Source organism: Lycorma delicatula, chromosome 4 (genome assembly GCF_047948215.1).
Source record: "Lycorma delicatula isolate Av1 chromosome 4, ASM4794821v1, whole genome shotgun sequence".
In the NCBI taxonomy this organism is placed as follows: domain Eukaryota; kingdom Metazoa; phylum Arthropoda; class Insecta; order Hemiptera; family Fulgoridae; genus Lycorma; species Lycorma delicatula.
The window spans coordinates 125,756,900-125,778,350 of record NC_134458.1 but is presented as its reverse complement, the minus strand read 5'-3'; the positions used below and the strand labels follow the sequence as shown (position 1 = coordinate 125,778,350).

At 29.2% G+C, this 21,451-nt stretch overlaps 1 protein-coding gene across 1 annotated transcript in view; it reads right to left on the bottom strand.

Annotated features, from left to right (window-relative positions):
• LOC142323857 (uncharacterized) overlaps window positions 1–21,451 on the bottom strand; it is a 402,042-nt gene that overhangs the window by 49,870 nt on the left and 330,721 nt on the right. The window contains exons 2-3 of the mRNA XM_075364154.1: window positions 13,415–13,550; window positions 3,703–3,836 (exon numbers count right to left, since the gene is read on the bottom strand). Of these exons, the coding sequence (XP_075220269.1) occupies window positions 3,703–3,836; window positions 13,415–13,550 (270 nt within the window). The remainder of the gene's footprint in view (window positions 1–3,702; window positions 3,837–13,414; window positions 13,551–21,451) is intronic.

The following is a 21,451-nucleotide window of genomic DNA, read 5'->3' as shown; positions in this document are numbered from 1 at the left end:
TTTATAATGCTAGCTTGTTTGCACATTACACTTATTGTTACGTCATTACATATAAATAAATATATTTATATAATCAAAAAATCAATTAGTGAAATTATAAATATAATATTAGCCAGATTTAAACTATTATATAATAAATCCTGAAATGAGTACTAAAATCCCAAGGGAAATACAGGAGAATGTCCATAGACATAACACTTTTTGAATGAATAAACTGACAAAAACCAAAACTAATAAATAAATATATTAATAAACTTTAGAACATTTGAAAAAAAATCAAATGAATACAAAACAAAAATTTCATCATGAGATATTAAAAAAAGAGTTTATTAGTTAAAATTATGAATTTTAAATTTTATAGAATAGAAAATTATTTAAAAATATTTATTTACTTAGTGAAATTAAAATTAATAGAATCAAAAAAAAATTATAATACTAAAAGCATTGCTAAGTAAAATTTAATGTAAATAACCTTTTATTTACGTATAGTATTATGATAATTGCGTATTGAAATGAGTTCAGGTTAAATTATAATGGTACATTATTACAGACTTTAAATTTTCGTAATATCCCCAACTGCAATCTGCTACAAAAATAACTGTTTTAATATCGTCAAGTGGTAACTTTCTCCCATTTTCACAACTCTCATTTTGTATCAGGACTTAATTAAACAATCGAAAAAAAATTGAAAGAACAAAAAAAAATAATAAATGGACTTTTGAATCTGGTCAATTAAACGCTTTTGTTTTTACATTAATTTCAAATACTCGTTTTTTTTCCGTTTTTTTTTGTACTCTGGATTAGGGAAACAATTAAAGCTTTTCTTTTTTTATCTCCTCTTTATTTCTGGTTTCTTTTTTTTATATTTACAATTTATTTTTTATTAACATTTAATTTATATATTAGAATATTAATTGTATTTTTTAATTATTTTTTTCATTTTTTTAGACATATTTTAAACTTATTCTGCATTGATATAAAGGAATTTTTTTCTTAATATTTTACTGGAATATTCACTAAAAATTAATTATCATAATAGTATGTATTGCTGATTTTTTTATAGTTAATGCTAAAGTTTAATTATTTGGTCAAAATTTAATTTTAAATTAGTTATTTCAGGTACAGAGTGATTCAAGAGGAAAAGGAAATAATCTAGGAACTGATTCTAGAGCATGAAATCAGGAAAATCGTTCGTCCATAACTTAGATATGCCCGAAAACGCTTATTATCGAGTTTCGATCCGGTATTCAGTTCACCCGGTGAAATAAGTTAATGCTGAAATTTTAAGGCGTTATATAAGGTGTAATTAAAATTGAATAAAACTTGCAGAATTATATTTCCCGTAGATTTCATGATGTTCAACGTAGAACAGAAACATTCAATGACGAAAAACACATTTTTTTTAGGTTTGAAGTACTATAACGTTGTTAAATAACAAATAAATGCGTAAATTGTATTGTCAAACCATGTAGAGAATTTAATTCTAATAAAATTAATGCAATAAAGTTTATGAGAATAAAAAAATACATCTTTTAAAATTAAAAAAAAAAAAAAAAAAAAAGAAAACAGAAAAATGTTACGAAATGGTAAAAATTAAAAACAGCGTTTTTTTTTTTACAGTAAAATTAGACTTTTGAAAAATTAATAGACTTTTAATTTACTGTTATAAAAACTAATTTTTATGGTTCGTACGGTATTAATTTACAATAATTGATATCGAAGCTCGTTTTCTTATATTTTCTTTCGCCAAGCTAATGATGTCTTCTCCTTCCTTGATGACAGCAGCAGCATTTAGAATGCGAGCGATCAATTCATCTTGTGTCTACTTTTTGCTTGTATACCTTGAATTTTATCCAACTCCATAAAAAGTAATCAAAAGGACTAAGATCCGGTGATCTAGGTCGCCAATTTACCGGCCCTCTACGCCCAGTTCATTTACTAGTAAATTTTTTATCTAAGAATTGTTTTTTTACATTTGTGAAATGTGTTGTTTCTCCATCAAATTGATGCTACTCGTACTTTTCAGTTAGTTTCACCAATGAGAAATTTGTAAGCGCTGTAAGAAATATATTTTTTTTAAATTCCATTTTTAAAATTTCTTCCCGTGACAAGTTGTTCTAGTATGTAAAAGGCTTATTAATTAATTGGTTATCGATCATGCCACACCAAACGTTTACCGAAAATCGTTGATGGAATTTGATTCTACACCATTTGGATTTTCTTCAGAAAATCCACAATAATATGCCACCCGTAATATGGTATTAGAGGTGTAAGTAGCTTTGTCCGAATATTGTATGAAGAGAATTGAGTGGTGACTAATATTGTTAGTCGGTGGGAAAACTGCAGTCGTCTAGCGTGGTTTCCAAACTTGGGGGTGTAAAACTTTATATATATGATAAGGTTGCAGTCCATGAGCATGCAATGCCCTCCATACTTTACTTTGTAGAATTTTGAATCTAGAAGAAATTCTTCGCGTGCTAGCTGTAGGACTAAGCTGTATACTACGTGAAGAATGTTTTCCATTTCATTACCATGTACCGGATAACGCTCAGAATAAATATGAGCGCTTGGAAATGTACCATTTTCACTAAAATTATTAAAAATTCCACATAATACAACCGTTTATAACTGTTCGTCCAGAATACCTACGTTAACCCACCGGGTTTGTCTAGTGGTGAACGCGTCTTCTCAAATCAGCTGATTTGGAAGTCGAGAGTTCCAGCTTTCAAGTCCTAGTAAAGTCAGTTATTTTTATACGGATTTGAATACTAGATCGTGGATACCGGTGTTCTTTCATGTTTGGGTTTCAATTAACCACACATCTCAGGAATGGTCGAACTGAGACTGCACAAGACTACACTTTATTTACATATCATCCTCTTTCATCCTCTGAAGTAATATCTGAACGGTAATTCCCAGAGGCTAAACAGGAAAAAGAAAGAAAGGATACCTACGTTGGTATTCTCTCACCGCAGTTGAAGTAACTCCATCGCAAAAGCCGAACACAAAAATCATATCAGCATATTCTGCACGAGTGAAGATACGCGGCTTTTTTCAAAACAGACAGTTCAAAATGGAATTTCACTTTTTTTATTCCAGATTCAATTGAAAAAATGTAGGTACAGTTTACTATACAACAAGTTAAAAAACAATAATAATAACTTGATTTAAAGTAAGTAATTAACACAATCAAGAGTCTGTCAAAATCAGTCAAACCGCTTATTCTTTATGAAATGTATATTTTAATTTATTGTAATGCTGGGATAATTGTAATTAATATGTCTGTCGTTTTTGTTGCATGCCTACAAACTGTTGAATTAACCAAATCATCCCGCTTTTTTTTTTAAAATAGTATGTTTAAATATGCGATTTATTATAAGTGACTTTCTTAATAAAATTTTAGTCTACCTTTATATATATGTATAATCATTTATATGTAATAATGGATTCCTCTATTATATGTGTAATAGCACTTTATTTATATGTATTACGAACTGAATATTTGATAGCTTCTGAGTATAGTTACCTCTCTCTGAGTAACTGATAGCTTTCCATTTAAAAAAAAAAAATGGAATATACACCCGTATTTTCAAACTAGGCCTGAATCTGCCAATAATAACCTCCGTATTTATTGATAATAATACGGTATTTTGCATTATTTAAAATTATTTATTTACTTTTTGTATTACTTTTAATACTTACTTGTCGTCCGTTAATGTACCAAGTGAGATTTGCTGCAGGATAGCCTCCTTCTGATGTACAATTTGCTCGTATTCTTTCACCCATTGCGTATTTAGATTTTTCAGTCTTGACGGTAGGTAGAGATAGTGGTTCCTCTGAAAAAACAAATTAAAATCAAAACGGTCAATATATTGTACAAATTTGTTATATTATTATCATTATTTATAAATTACCAATAATTCTCTTCAAAATAATTCTGTAGTATACAAATTGTTTTTGGTTATTTTTTTCATTAAAATTAAAAATTCAGAAGCGTTTGGAGTATGATCCTCTCAACGATTCCTTTACCGTTTTTTTATTTTTTGTTATGGGTTGAAGGTACACGTGTCATTCCATTTTTAAAATTTTTTTTCGATAAATCATAAAAATATTTATGCATTATATATATATGAAAGATTTCTTTAAACACAAATATTAAAATATTCTTAATAAGGTAGTTCAAGAAAGAAGTGATTATTTTGTTTATTATCCTTAATAGTTGGATAAACGATAAGTAAATTAAATATTTGAAAATAACTTTTCTTTTTATATATTTGACGGAATTATGCGACAAAAACAATGAATTTTTAGGTTTTGATAAAAAAGGCTTACTTTTTGGTTCGGGGAATCGATTTCAGATCGTTATATTCAGTGATTAAGGAATTGAGTTTTTCTGGGGGTTTATGAAAATAATGGAACGTTAAGAAATTTTGAAAAATGTACAGAATTATTAGTGATTTTAAAGATTATTTTTAATAATCATTAAAATCAGCCAAGTAGAACTTTAGAATTATGAATTTTGTAATAAAAAATAAATAAATTCTTATAAAACAATGTTAAGAAAAAAATATTTTTAATGTTTAATTTGCTTTTTATAAAAAAAAAACCAAAAAAAAATTTTCTAGCATTTCTTAAATTTCTGTAGATTGTATATCACTTTAAAACATTAAAACTGGTCAGTAATTCAAAAAATGCAGTCAAAAGAACACACTTATTTTTATAGAAAGTTATGAATGCCTAGGTACAGTATATTTGGTTTTAATGTGTGTTTTGATGTGTATGAGTACATCTATGTGCCTATAGTAAACTTTATTGATATTATGGCCAACCTGTCGAGTAACATACTCAACAGATAACGATCATCAATATGTAGATTCGAATGTTTGTGGCAGTTCCATCCGTTTGTAACAGCATCAAGCAAGAGCCAAACGATGGATTGTTTTCAAATTCTCAGGAAAAATTTGTGTTATCCCGTGAAAGTTTTAAAGCCATAGATCGAGGCCCTAGCATCCTTGGGGATGAAATTGTGAATTTTTCTTTTTTATAACGACCGAATACTGTATTTGACTTCATTATTAGACGTAAAAATAATAGACTATGCATGTTATAACATAACCTATTTTCAGCTCTCTACCTTCACCCCTTCCCGAGATATAAGGTATTATAGGTATTATATGTTCGTTTACAGCTGGAGTTTCTATGTCGAGATCGAGGGAAACGTTGCAAAAAAGAGAGCTCTTCAGGCTTTATTTATTATTTATCACAAAGGAAATAAAATATATTATTTGATTTTCACAAAAATTTATTTAAAAAATCACAACAGATTTTCGGCACGCAGTACGTTCCTCAGATGTTACGAACAGAATACACATGTAGTATGTACGAACGTGTATTACATGTGTATTGTTAACCTCTGTGTGTGAGTGTGTGTGTGTATGTGTGTGTATGTGTGTGTATATATATATTTGTGTATTTTACATACAACCGCAACAGCTGCTGTGGTTTTTTAAATAAATTTGAGGAAAATCTAGTAACATATTCTGTTTATTTCATTTATGATGGATTTCCATCAAGTAACGGCTTTTTCCATCCATTATTATTCTCATAAGTATGATGATAAAGAAAGCAGTGGTGGTGATCCATGGAGTGGAGCCCTCAGCGTAGACAATCGTTCCTTTTTGCAACCAGTTTCCGATTCCGATTAGTTTTACTATCTTTCGAATTTCACTTTTCTTAGTGCTGCTATCTTCTCCTTTAATTATTTTTTCCAGCAGCATTTAGGGCATAGTTTTCTTCTTTCTTTAGGTACCTATTGTAAAATCTTCTTAGGAAGCCTTAAACGAAAATTCATATTCTTACTGGCAAAATATTTTAATTGCTTCTTCTAAACCTAATTCAGTATATTTTAGTCTGTATGCAACATCTGTTTGAATTTTAATATTTCCAACCTGGTCTCTCTCGTGCGACTTCTGAGTACATTCATTTCACTTAATAATTCCATAAAGCGTTACAGTTTGATTAAGTCAGTAAATTCATGTGTGTATATATATTTATTTATTTATTTACTATTATTTTTATATGTTTCTAATCTATTTATTTGGAGGAGTATGTTTTACAAATTTAATTTAATTTATAATAAATATATTGTAAAATATTTTACTTATTTAATAGTATTTGATTAATAATTTATTATTTTTTTCTATTAATAATAATAGAACAAAAGAGCAGTATACGTATAATACAGGTAGAGTATTATACTTGACAGGAGAAAATTTCTGTTGTCTACAAACTAAGTTTATGTACTAGCTTTCAAAAGAAACGTTACTCTTCCATTTTCTTTTCTATCTTTTTCTTTTTCTTTCTTTTTCATATCATTTTATCCCTTTTTACTTAAGGTAGAGGTCTCTTGGCACCATTTTATAAAGATTTATGAAAAGTTATTTGTGCAGGGTTGGCTTACCTCTTTAAAAGAGTGAGCAGCAGTGAAGACCTCTCAGAAGTGTCAACATTGTAGGTGGAATATTGTACGGTTAACTTTACTAGATTTTACAGCAGTTTTATACATTATATACCATGTCTGATACGTCTTACGTGCTGGGTTAAAACCACTCACAAGTCATATATGTAGGTAATATAACTCATAAGATTAAGGTATCTTTATCTTTCGTGGAAAACTTTCCTGAACTTGTTTTTATCTACAAAATATCAATATTATTTTATAATAAATAGATTTTAGTTTGTTAAAAAATCTAGTTTTATCGGAAAAGTTTAATGTATAAAATAAATATAAGAAATAAAAATAAAAATTTAGTTGTAAGAAAACTAATATAAATTCCGTAGAAATATAAGTTGAAATCAAAGCTAGTAAGGAAAAATGAATAAAAATAAATTTATTAACCAAGACTCTTCCGTAACTATTTGGTGAAAATATTACAATTTTAAAATCAATAATAACAAATTAAGTTATTTTTATTTATTTATTTTTAATTTATATTTGTGGAAAATAAGATTTACAGAAAAAAGCGATAATAGATTTTGAGAGATTTATTTTTTGTTGGAACTAGTAAATAATTTTAAATATAATTACTTCATGTAAATCCTTTTAAAAAGAAAAAAAAAAAACATAAATAAAGAACTAAATATCTAGAAAATTTTAATAAAACCGGTAATTCCTACCATTTTTACTAAATTTTCATATCAAATTTATTCAATTTCTTGTTGTTTGGTTTTATTAGTGTGTTACAAAATTGATTCCTAAATGTAGATGAATTCATAATCTTAGTTTTCCAAATAGTAGAATTTTGAAAAATGTTTAACTGTCTTCCAGAAAAAGGAAATGGTAAGTAGATAAAAATAGTAAATCAGTATATTTCCAAATTCCAGTGAAAGAATGGTTATATCATGTTTGATAGTTTTCTATTTATATTGTTTCTCTGTCTCCTTTTCTTATTTTTTATTAACATGCAGATTTTACATCTGTTTTTTAACAGTCTCCTTTGGTTATAGCGGTGGAATTTTGTTGTAAATTAAAAGAAAAATAAATAAATTCAAAAGGTTAAACAAAATGTACTTAAAAAAGTAAAACAAATTTCAGTAAATTTTATGTCACTTTTATTACATTTATTTAGAGCTCCTCAAATAAATACCAATATTAAAAGATAAACTGAAAAATAACTATTTTATTTATTTTTATGCGAATCTTACTGTTATTTTTATATATTTATCTATTTTACCAATTATTGAAGGAAATTATAACTGTTATAAATTAGCTACTAGAAATCAGTTTCGTCGAAATAATTATCTACTAATTAAAAAAGAGTAAACAAGAAATTACATAAAAAACCTATTAAAATCATTATTTTGTCAGGATAGTTAACTAAAAAAAGGAGAAAAACACAAATATAAAAGTAAAAAGAAGACAAGAAAAGATGATTTTGATTTTAAGTTTCCAGTTGATCTATATTTATTTCTTATATCGGGTGATTCAAAAAGGACTTCACGACTTTAAAAGCATACAAAAATGTATTTAGATAACTTACAGATTCGGTTGCGGTCTCATTTCATAGCAAAACACATCACGTTTTGACTCGCGTAGTTCATCATTACTGAATTTTTTCCCCTGCATCCCTGGGCCGGACATCCAATTAAGTATACTCTGCCCAGGAACGTGTCCTTCCGACTCTAAGGAGGTCTCCCCATCCACCGGCTTAACATCCGGCACGACAGGTCAACCCCCCCCCCCCACGATTCTGGATCTTTTGTGCCTGCCTCTAATCCCCGGCGGGGGAAACAGGGCCCGGCTATGCCGTTCCCCGCCCCACCGCTAGGAACCTGGTCTCGGTCATTACTGAATTTAGCTAACGACACTGTCACCAGTGTTGTTAAAAATGAATACATTTACTGGTGCGGAACGTGATGGCTGTGTGTTTTGATATTTCCATTTGCAATCAGAAACTGCAATTCAACGTAATTTTCGTAGAGAACGGTAGGGACCCTTCTAGTAGGCATACAATTTACTTTTGTCATCAAACCTTCGTTGATACAGGTAGTTCTTCCAAACAAAATTACCCGTTCTTCTTCCAGGAGGCAACCTAAATGGTATCGTTTATCTGTGCGTCCTTCAAAACTTTTTAATTCCTCAATTAGATGACGTTGACCAAAATGGATGCCATTACTATCAGCACGATGGGGCACCACCTCATTGCCGCCTAGAAGTCCGAGATTTTCTTGATACTCGATACCCAAATTGGTGGAATGATCGTGAAGGTCCAATTACATCACCTTCTCGCTCCCCAGATTTAACTCGCTAGATTTTTTCTTGTAGGGTTTCATTAAAGATCAGGCTTATTTATTACCTTCTATGTTGATTTTATTTAGCTAAGACTTCGAATTAACGCCGCAGCTGGTGCTGTAATGTCCGATTTCCTGGCTACAGTCTGGAATGAAATCGACTTCAGGTGGGGAAATATATCTCATACAAATGGAAGCTATTTCGAACTGAAGTGAATGTTGGGTGACAAACTTGATGTGTTTTTCTATGAAATGAGACCTCAATCGGATCTGTAAATTGTCTCCATAAATCTTTATATGCTTTTAAAGTTGTGAAGTCCTTTTTGAATCAATCGTATTTTTTATACATCATTTATTTACTTCTTTTTTTTAAATTTTTATAGGTAAAATACATTTCCATAATATGTATTTTTTCAAATTTATTAAAATATAGACAGTTATATTTTCAAAACTTATTATTTGATTAGCCTTAAATCTAATGAACATAATTATATAAACTCTTGTACAAAATCAAGCAAATGTGGAATTAAATCAACCCAGCGAAATTTTTTTAAGAGAACTAATTCAAAATTGCCTGACATCGGTGCTTCACAATATACAGTCAACACTAAATAGAATGGACTCGTGAAACGGAACCACAGCCTATTGACTTCACTTAACTACGTTATTGATAGCATTTAATCCAACCCATTACCGTAAGTGTTTAAGTACTATTCTACATATACTTGAAATTTCCGGGCAAACTTCTTGGGTTTATTATTGTTATTAATAAATGTAAAATTCAGTGAAAAAACTTTTATACTCAACGTTCTTAATTTCCAAAACCTTATTGCTCAATTAAATAGCAATCGATATTAAATTTTTAATTCAATCGAAAATTAATTACTACTGAATTTAATTAAATTTAACAAAAAAATTAATATATTTTTTGGGAGATATAACATTATACGTTGTTTTTGGAATAGTGATTATATATATTTAATAATTTTTATGAATATATGTATGAAAATCTACTGTATTAATATTTAAAAACAAATATACAAATTTTAAGAAGCGAATATTAAAAGTTTTATTCTAATATTAATTAATGAGTAACAATTAAATACGAGTATTTGCTAGTAAATTTATCAAAATATGTTTTGTTTTTCCCAAAGTAAAACGAAAACGTATATTTAAAAAAATATATATTTTACTTTACGTTTTTTTAAATATATGTATTAATAACTTTGTAAAGTTATTAAAATACGTATTAAATAAGAGTACATGAAATAATTTTAAGATTACATAAGTCATTGTAGAAGTTTTTACGTAATATCCATGCAGACTACTAGTTAGGCTATAAAACATTTTTTTTTTTACATTGAGTAAGGTTTTACATTGAGCTCAGAGATGCAGAAAAATTACATATTATTTTTTAAAAACGGTGTGTCATTTTTTTTTTTAGCTTTTGTTTCATATCATGTCTTTCACAGCCACTTGATTATGCCAAGTTATTATTCATCAATGTTGAAATAAGCATAGTTGAAATACAAGTTGTGGATTATATATATATATATATTAAATTATATATTTGTCAGATGTCATCATTCTTTTTACAAAAACCAATAGCCCATAAAAAAGTCATACAGTTCTGAAACATTTTTATGGATGGATGGTTATTTTGGGATTTGTTGAATATGAACAGATGAATTTTTGCATATAAAGTTTACTTTATGGCACTATTTCAAAATTTTACACATTTGTGCATTATTGAAGTAAGCAGCTGCTTTTTTCATAGGCCCGAGTGTTTTCTAGCCAATTTCCAAGACCAGTTCCACACTGCAAAGAATTGCCTATACCAAAGCCACCAAAACATATGACATTAGATGAAGAGATCTCAGAGTCTGATAGAAGTAAGGAAGAAAAATATACAACTTTTGAACAAAGCAGTTCATCTGATCCTTATTTACTGACTCAAGAAAATCTTAACGATTTCATATGACATTTAAATTTATCCAAAAAACAGTCTGAAATGCTTGCTTCCTGGCTAAAAGGATGAAATCTTCTTCAAAAGAATACAAAAATATGTAATTATTGTAATCATCATTGTGAATTTAAAAACTATTTTTCTGATGAAAATGGCTTAGTGTTTTGTAATGACATTTCTTCTCTTATGGAGACACTTTACAATGAACATAACGCAACAGAATAGCGCTTGATTCCTCTAAAGTTAGTTTAAAAGTTGTGCTTCTGCATAATGGCAATAAATTTCCATCAGTACCAATGGTTCACTCTGCTAGTATAAAGAAACATATGTAAACTTTAAATTTATATTGGAAAAACTTCAATATGCATTGTGTGAATGCAATATTTGTGGTGATTTAAAGGTATAATTGCACTTATTCTTGGTCTGCAGCTTGGTTACACAAAGTACTATTTTTTTGTATGAATGGGATAGTAGGTACAGAAAAGAGCATTCCATTAGAAAAGAATGGCCTGAACGCGAATCACTCATTCCTAAACAGAAAAATGAGAAAATTGAGCCATTGTATAACCCTAAAAATCTGTATCTACCTCTGTTACATATCAAACTAGGATTAATGACGAATTTCGTCAAGTTCGTCAAGACCATGGAAAATAATCCTGGTTTCAAGTAGTTAAAACAGAAGTTTCCTAAAATTAATGATGAAAAAATTAAAAAAGGAATATTTGTGGATCGACAAATAAAATCACTAATGCATGATGAAAAGTTTGAGGAACTATTGAATCAACTGGAGAAAGCAACTTGGGAAGCATTGAAAAATGTTACTCAGAGGTTTTTGGGAAATTGAAAGGCGGAAAATTACCGTGATATTGTCAACGATCTTATACCATCCTATAAAAATGTGGGTTGTAATATTCCCTTTAAATTACACCACTTTCTGCACTCGTACCTATATTTTTTTCCCGGAAAATCTTGGTGCAGTGAGCCATGAGCACGGGGAACACTTTCATCAGGAGATTTCAGCTATGGAAAAGAGGTATCAAGGCAAATGGAATCCTAATATGCTGGCCGATTATTGCTGGACCATTAAGAGGGATAAAATATAGCACAGGCGAAATATAGCAGAAAATCTTCATTTCTTACTTTCTACGTGAGTCAGATGTTCGAATATTGAGCTCACACAGTGATAGACGCTCACAGTCCACAGTTCATTAGTTCAATTCATAAAAGTATCCACGGCTCTCTATATATATATATATATATAAATATATTTTTTTTTTAAAGAGATTTTTCAAGATGAAATGTTTCTAAAAACCTTCTTTGTTATGCCAAGAAACATGGGTAAAAATTTGTTTGTGATTGATCTAGTAGTCCTTTTTGTTAATAGTATAGATCTGAACCAAATTTGAAAAAAAAACTTGGTTTGTTCAATCCTGAGTTATAAGGCCAAAAGCAGTGCGACACACATACGTTTTTTACACACATACATGCATGTGTTTCTATGGGTTAGATGAACTATTTGGAGTCCAAAATATAAAGTTTTGTAAAAACCCAATACCCCATTTTTTACATTGTCTCGATACTTTCCTCTTTGATATAATTATTCTATAATTCTAAATTTTAATTAAAAAAAAAAAATAATAATAATAATAATAACGGAGGCCGTAAATAATGTGCCGGCCTCCGTGGCCCGAGTGATAACATCTCGGCCATTTATCCGGAGGTCCCGGGTTCAAATCCCGGTCAGGCATGGCTTTTTCATGCGCTACAAAATCGCCATTTAATCTCAATCTCATCCTCTCCTGAAGCAAAAGAGGAGGCTTTTTTTTGATTCAGAATTTATTTAGCCTGGATAATAATAAAAATTAATTTACGTATATTAATTATTATAATATATTGTTGATTAAAATAATAAAATAAATCTTTTGTTGAATAAATAAATAAATTAATTAATTAATTTTTATAGATATTCGTTAATATAGTTGTTATTCTTGCTACATTTTCCGGAAAAAATACATATATATTTTTTTTTTCACATTTTTTTTCAAGTAACGAAGAAATAAATTTTGCATAGTTATGCTTTAGTCGGTCTAAAATAAACCAAAACTATTTCAACAACCCATAAAATTAATTAAATTAATAAGATCTATCTTAGATCCTGAAACCCCCATTTCTGTGAAATATTAAGTTCTACTAAGAAGGTATTTTTTTCTTATTCACTTTTAAAAGGAGAAAAATGTTGCAAACCAATTTGTAAGTCTCTTTTTAATCTTTTGACCGTGAAGTTTTTTATCTTCTAAACAAGTTATGGTAGCTTAAAATTCAGCTCATCTGTAACACTGTAAGACAATCAAGTAGGGTCTGACAACTGAGGAAATTCATCTAGTTTTTTTTCCCCCAATCGAATTTAGATAATCGATTATAACAGAATCTAGACAACAACTAAAATATCTACAAAACTATTTAAACTAGTGTATATCCCAGCTTTCCTTTTAATAATCCCAAGAACGGTAATACAGTACATGCATGGATTTATTATTTTCTACGAGTGTTTTTACCCCGTTGAGTAGAAAATAAAAAACTCAGCAAAGATAAGCTACTACAAAAATTACTGTGCAATTTTCCTTTCACTAATAAAAATTGTTTGAAATAAATACATACCAATTACAATAACCGGTGCGGTACGCAATTCGGTGTGAAATAATGGTGCATCAGCTGATACTTCGCATTTATAATATCCAGTTAAATCCCTTTGTACCTCAGTTAATGTTACTCTCGTACTGTTTGACTGTGATAGCTGAAACAAATAAACAAATAAATAAGTATTAACAAATGAGCTAAATTAATGTATCTGCCGGCCTCCGTGGCCCGAGTGGTAGCGTCTCGGCCATTTATCCGGAGGTCCCGGGTTCAAATCCCGGTTAGGCATGGCATTTTCATGCGCTACAAAATTGCAATTTAATCTCAATCTCATCCTCTCCTGAAGTAAAAACGGAGGCATTTTTTTGGTTCAGAATTTATTTAACCTGGATGATAAAAAAAATTAATTTTTATTATAATATATCTTCAAAATCTTTGAAGATGAAAGCATCGTCAAAAATCAATGGACGTTTATTAAAACTCAATTCTATTTCAGTGAAGCTACAAACAAAAATCCATCATCTTTATTTGGAAGTCAGTGATAAAGGTCTTTACTATTGTCACCTCTAAAAAATACTTATGGTAATTACTGATACTTTTAATACATTGCTACTTAGCCTACCTTAAAAAAAAATAACGAATTATGAAAGGAACCTCAGTATAGGTATTTCTCCATGTACTTTTTAAGGTGATTTGTGTTTTTAATCATATATAATGGGCGAGCAAATAAAACAGGACATTTTTTAATAATTATGATATTTTTATTTATACCTTAAAAATAAAATTTACTAAGAATTAAAGTTTACAGTAGTAATTAACGTCATGTTAAAAAATTAAATTCTTAACGTTAAATCCTGACGGTGGTCACCATTTCCATCCGCACACTGAATCTCAGTTATGTTTTCCATCACGCGTCATGTATCCACATGAATTACGGTGATTTAGTAATAATATTTTTCTTCAATGTTTTGTAGAAGTGGATTACTGTACTTATTCTTCAAATAGCCTCACAACAAAAATGTCCGGAGACTTTTTGAAGGGCTCATCAAGTTCTGGAGAAAAAAAAATTTAACATCAATTCGTGCCGATCGTTAGAAATTGTTTATCGCTAATATTTTTCTCCCATCCTAGATAAGAATTCCTTATCTCATGTAGAATAACGGACTAACATGAGCTTTAAAGCTGTGTTATGAGTGGTTTTATTAGTCTTGTTTTGAGGTTCGTGTTTGGACATTTCATTCTTTCTCATTAATCAGTCCTTTGCCCTTATTTATCTCCTTTATTTATTTATTCCCTTTATTTTTTTATTTAAAGGGATCTTTTATCCCTTTATTTCAGTTCAGTTTTATGGTGTTCTCAAATTCTACTCTATGAAATCTAAATATGTTAATAGTAAAGTTATTGCATCCTTAATAATTAAAATATTTGGAAAGCTCATCCTCTAGACCTGTCTGGGGATTTCTGGGGATTCTGGCTACTTTTTGGTAGTTAAAAGTTGCTAAAATTCTTCCGGTAAAGCCAGAGTTCTATTTTTTTCCAGAAAGTACGAAAACTCAGGTGGGTTTAATCTTAGTAGTAAAGAAAATTTGAAAACCGTCATTAGAAAATAAATTTCCCATTTTTTTTTTTTAATAATTATCTTTTGCCTCATTATTGAAACCAGCATATCAAAACTACACAAAAAAATTGTTTCTTCTTCTTGCAAAGTTGTTTCTTGAAAAAAAATTGTTTTGTATTGAAAAACAAATTATAAATTTAAATTAAAATTTGAATCTACTTCTAAAATTCCCAATTCTACGTCTTATAAGATTCAATAGGAAAATAAAATTTTTCCTATTCTGAAAGTTTTCCTTGAGTGAGGAAAGTATAATTTTAATAATACTTAAAGGATGAAATATTCTAAAATACTGAAATCAGATGCAAAAAATATCTTCAAGTAGTCTTTTATCTAGGCCATGATAGAAAAAATGATAGGCAATGATAGAAAAAAGATTTTAATTCTTTGGTATCCTAATTTACAAACTAGGATTGTAAATGTGGACGCAAACTCTACATTATAATATTTTAGGCTGAATGTATCATTTTTACTTTCCCTGAGAATGTAATATAGAATAGCTATATTAAAAGTGAAAGTATGGTGAGCATGTCAAAAATCGGTGTGTCTGGGTTTAGTCAACGTTTTACATTTACGTTTTAGGGTATAACTAGTTAATCTAGATAAAAAACATATATATATATATATATATATATATATATATATATGTGTGTGTGTGTGTGTGTGTGCGTGTGTGTGTGTGTGTGTGTGTGTATGTGTGTGTGTGTGTGTGTGTGTGTGTGTGTGTGTGTGTGTGTGTGTGTGTGTGTGTGTGTGTGTGTGTGTCAGTCACACCACTACTGGCATTATATCTTAGGATTGACCGAACCAGTTTTCTTCAAATTTGGTCCAAACATTTCTATGTATGGGGCATTGATAATTTGCATTGCTTGTCACAATTCGTTAAGGCGGTGGGGAATGCCGGCCTCCGTGGTGCAATTGGTAGCGTCTCGGTCTTTCATTCGGAGATCCCGGATTCGAATCCCAGTTAGACATGGCATTTTCACTCGCTCCACTACAAAATTATCATTTCATCTCATCCTCTGAAGCAATACCTAACGGTGGTTCCCGAGGCTAAAAAAAGTTACTCGTTGTAGGCTTATGGGACATCTTGTAGAATGTACTATTTTCAATAATATATAAATACTTATTATAATAATATGATCGGATTTAAAGAAAACATAGCTAAATATAAAACCTAATAATTTTAAGATACGTAGAGTGACGTTAAAGAATGAATGTCACTTTAGGCAACATTTACGGTTGGCGTTATTTTGATTAAATTTGCATTTATTATAATATATTTAATGAACAAATGAACAAAGAGGAAGATGATTTTAGAAAGTTAAAAGACGAATTTTGTGGTATAAATAGATAGATAGGTAGGTAGGAATGAGAAAAGTTTACGTACATTTAAGCGGTTACGAGTATGAGCCAATTTTACTCCATATGGTAGGATAAATATACATAGTACATGCGATGCGCGCGCCCACCCGTACAACAAACGCACAAGTACACGTCACTACTTATATACTACAGTTTCCTTCTACCTTATATTCTGTTCTATTAAACCAGAGACAAATTATTTCATTGCATTGCCCGAGAGAAATGCCTTGCAGCATATTTTCCCATCTCTCTCACTTCCATTTATACTTTCTCTCACTCACTCACTTCCATTTATACTTTCTCTCACTCACTCACTGTACACATATCCGATGACACTCTGTCATTATCCTCTCTCTTTTCAGTTATACGATAACATCCATTTATCTCTCTTACTCCCTTAAAACTCTCCCTATCTTTCATATATTTTACGTTCTAATAAAATATAAATGTATGCGTGTGGAATGTATATATGTTATTCTGGTTTATGTGTGTAAGAAAATACTTCTCATATTTCGTAAGATAATGCAGGCTATATGAATGGAAGTCTCTGCGGAGTTAACATGACTTAATTATCTACATGTGTATGAGGTTATAAAATTATTAAGTTACTTTAAGTGTAGGTCGTGTGTAATATGACCTCCTTCAATTTATATAAATTATGTTCAAGTTATTATAAATACTAAGTACTCTTTTAATATTATGACATTTTTCTTTAAAATATATTATTATTTTAAAGTTTATAACAATAATTAATTATAATTTCATAAATTTTTTATCCTTAGTTTGAAAATTACGATGAAATATTAAATTATTAAATTTTTCAATAATATAAAAGAAAATAAAGAAAAAAGTCAATCAGATCTGTAAAGTAACGGCCGATTTTTTTTAATTAAATCTATTTTTATAACTATTTTCATCCTGTACATTTGTCACACTGTTTTTGTCCTAATATCTCATGATTGGCCGAACCAATTTTCTTCAAATTTGGCTCAAATATTTCTATATATGGGGCATTGATAATATACTTCTTTTTAAATTCTTAAGGGGTGGAAGTATATTGTGGAAAAAACAATTTCAATTTTCTTCAAAGGAATTTTTAGAAATCATTATAACAGCAAATTCGTTACAATGCATATATAAGTAATCAAATTTTTTTTTCAAAAATCTACCCCTACCACTTAAAATTTAAACGTTATTTTTTTATTCTTTTTGCTCTATATTCCTTCCGTTTACATATTTTTTTTTTTAAATTATTTGAAGTTTATACTTCATATATAAAGTTATCAATAAATGTTTACAATTTTTTTTTTTAATTACAGACCCCACCCAGACCAAATGTGCATAAAAGTTTTTTGAAAATTTATTTTTCTTATTTTAGCATTTATTGAAGGAGGTGTTAGATTTAGAGAAAACTTAAACAAATTTGTTAAGCTTAACCTATATATGAATATTTTTAGAAAAAACTTTCTTAAAATCTTTTTCCATCTCTAAAAAATAAATTCCTTTTTTTTGGCACTAACTCTTTCAATTTTTATTGTGAACAGGCGGGAAAGTCTTTGGTCTCTTTTTTGTTTTATTTGAAAATAGTTTTTATTCTGTATTCTTGGTTAGCTATGTAAAAGAAATAATTAAAATAATAATTTGATTTTTTGTAATAGTAAACATTATAATTAAGCGATTTAAAAATTTGATTTTTTGTAATAGTAAACATTAAAATTAAGCGATTTAAAAAAAAACATAACTTTAGGAATACTATTTATATTATTTTTTTTTTTTCCTAAAACGAATTTTTCCCCTAGAATAATTTTAAAACTGTAAGTTTTGAAGCAATTACGTACCGTATATAATATATTTAAGTGAAAAACCGTAACTGTTTGAATAGCTAGCTCTACCCTTTAGACGTTTGGATGCCATGAAAAAGCACTCAACCGCACCTGTGTTTGGAAAGTCTTGTTCGTGCAATTAAAAACGAATGTGCAGGTTTTACGATCAGCAACTACATGGACCTAAAATAATAGCACACTTGTTGCAAACTTACTTTTAATAGGTGAGCACGAGGGAGGTATTAACACTTCTTACTACGGTTTTAACGCTCTTATATGTGTAGTCAATGTATTCATTTTTTTAGTTGCTATCAAAGAGATGAGAATTTATTCAAAACGTCTGGTTTTTTTTCTATGTAAAAGAAATTAAAATAATTATTTTTAATAAAACCTCTGTGAGAATTAGAGTGTCTAAAATAAGTTAAATCTCTTTTAATTAAATATAAAATATTTATATAAATATATAAACCGTCTTCTTCTTTTTAGATAAAATAATTTAAAAATAAATGTTGTATCATTTACGTCTTAAGTTTCTCATTACTTTTATATATTTACATCTTCCTTTTTTAATTCACCTTTATATTCATATTTCCTGTGATGTAGAACGAATGTTGACCTAAAAATATACTTATTTTAATTTAATTACAAAATAATCATTAATTTTTTAACTTAAAATTAATGAAAATAAAGTTTTTCGTAATGATTTCAATTAGCTGCTGCCCAGTTTTATCCTAGCCAAGTTTCATTCGAGCCATCTACTTGAGTTAATGTAGAAGCTGATCACTAAAACAGAAAAGATTCAATTTGTCGATATAATGTTACTATATCATTCCTTTTTCATAAACCCTGATGTGGTTTACTGTGTTTGTCTAAGCATTCGATTTTTTCATACTTATCTCACCGATCTAAATAATTGAATATATATTTGATTTCACTATTTTGTCTAGAATGTAGTCTAAACTCATTTTTAAATATTTACAATATTTTTTAATCTCATGTGTACTCAGCAGATATAAATAAAGTTTAAGTGAGTTTTTCAAAGTTCTTATTCTTTTTTGTGTCTCAAAATACAATTTACAGTCGGTTACAACATTAAAGAGATTATAAGTACATCATATTGCAGTTTTGTTCTACTCATTTTCTGTCTACTAATTTTTATACTTTTACAAGTGTCATTTTGTAAAAAGTATGTACTGTATAAGCAACATAATATTATACCTTTATATGTACTACTGTACAATGATTCGTCCGACTGAATGCCTGACGGTTGCAATATTATATTCAACGTGTTTAGTTACAGCAAAACGGATTTAACACTTGTCTCACCCTCTTCTTTTTATTGCATGTTATATAAAAACGTACTCACCATCAGAGAAGTATGATACAAGAGGAAAACTGAATTATAATTTTTTGTCGTTGTCTAAATAAATTTATGTAGGGAATTTAAACTTAACTTTTAATTTATTTATTTATTTTATTTTTAACTTTAGGGAATATAATTTAGATAGGTACTGAAGTAATCTTTGAGGACGGTGAATAATAGATGCAATCTGGGATACTAATGAGTGAATGTCTGTTGTCATTGGCTTAATTTTTATCGGCTTAACTATTCTGATTATTTAGTTATTAAAGTAATCTTTGAATGTACTGAATATTAGGTGTAATTTTGGATACTGACGAGTGAATGTCTGTTGTCATTGGTTTACCTTCATCGGCTTTCTTATTCTGATTAGATAAGTACTGAAGTAATTTTTGAAGGTGGCAAATATTAGGTGTAATCGGGGAAACTGATGAGTGAATGTATGTTGTGATCTAAATAAATTTATGTAAGGAATTTATTTAATAAAATATTGCCATTAAAGTTTTTGAAGTTATAATAAATAATACAGTAACATATTGTATTTGAGATAATTAAAACACGATTTCATGAAATTTTCTTTTATATATATATATGTTCTCGATCTTATATATATATATAAGATCTGTCGAGAATATAATGTAATACATTTTACTGTGAAGTGACTGTACGTTGTAACGAGCTCTATCATCCGCCGGGATTGATGGTCGTGTGTCAACTACCGAGCGAGTGCATGAATGCTCAGTTGTCTCCGAACTCTTGGATGGGAAGGACAGGCGATATTTTAAACCTCTGTTTCGTCTCTTGCAATGCAGTACTCGCTAGAACAAAGGTACACGACCAAATTTTTTGTGAAACTCGGCAAGTCTGCAGCGGAAACTTTTCAAATGGTTCAACAGGCCTTTGGAGATGAGTGTTTATCACAAAGGCTAGTCTACAGATGGCACAAGGCATTTTTGGAAGGCCGTGAAGAGGTCGACGATGAAGCCAGTGCTGGAAGCCCGTCAACCTCCTCAAACGACGAAAATGTGACTCGTGTGAAAGAACTTTTGCAAACAGACCGTCGAAATGAGTGTTTAATGGCCGACATGTTAAATATTCAAAAAAACTATCGTCCATGAGATTGTGACCAAGGATTTGCACATGAGAAAAGTGTACGCGAAGCTTGTCCCAAAAATTCTGAACGACAACCAAAAATCTCGCCGAGTATAAATTTGTCGTTTTGGAAATGTGTAAAAATGATCCTCACTTTTTGGACAATGTTATCACGGGTGATGAAACATGGATATTCCAATACGACCCCAAAACGAAGAGACAAAGTGCTGGAGTGGGATACCTCGGCGTCCCCTCGCCTCAAAAAGACTCGAATGAGCAAATAAAAGATCAAGACCATGCTCTGTGGTTTTTGATATAATGAGGGTCGTCCACCGTGTGTTTTTACCTCCCGGGACAACCATTAACACTAAATTTTATATAGAAGGCCTTTTTTTTATCATACTTGTAGACTTTGTGAGATAAATTTCCGGACAGAACTTATTTATATATATGTACAAATTAAAATTAAAACGTAGATTTAATTACTTTCTATATTAAATTGAGATTCCATTACCCAGTATCGTTTTACATTGTATAATTTTAACATTTAAAAAAAAATTAAAATTTTAATATTGTAATTATTTATTTTAAAACTTCACTATTTTATTAAAAATAAAGTACTATTTATTATTTGTTTCAAGAAAATTTTAATTGCATTTTATTAATACAAAAGCTATATGTTATTTTCATGTTCAAATTTGATATCCTGTAGAGATTTTTTAATTATTTTTTTTTTTTACTGATTATTTCAATTTCTGTAATTATATTTAAATAAGTTTTATGTACATTTTATGCAAGTTAGA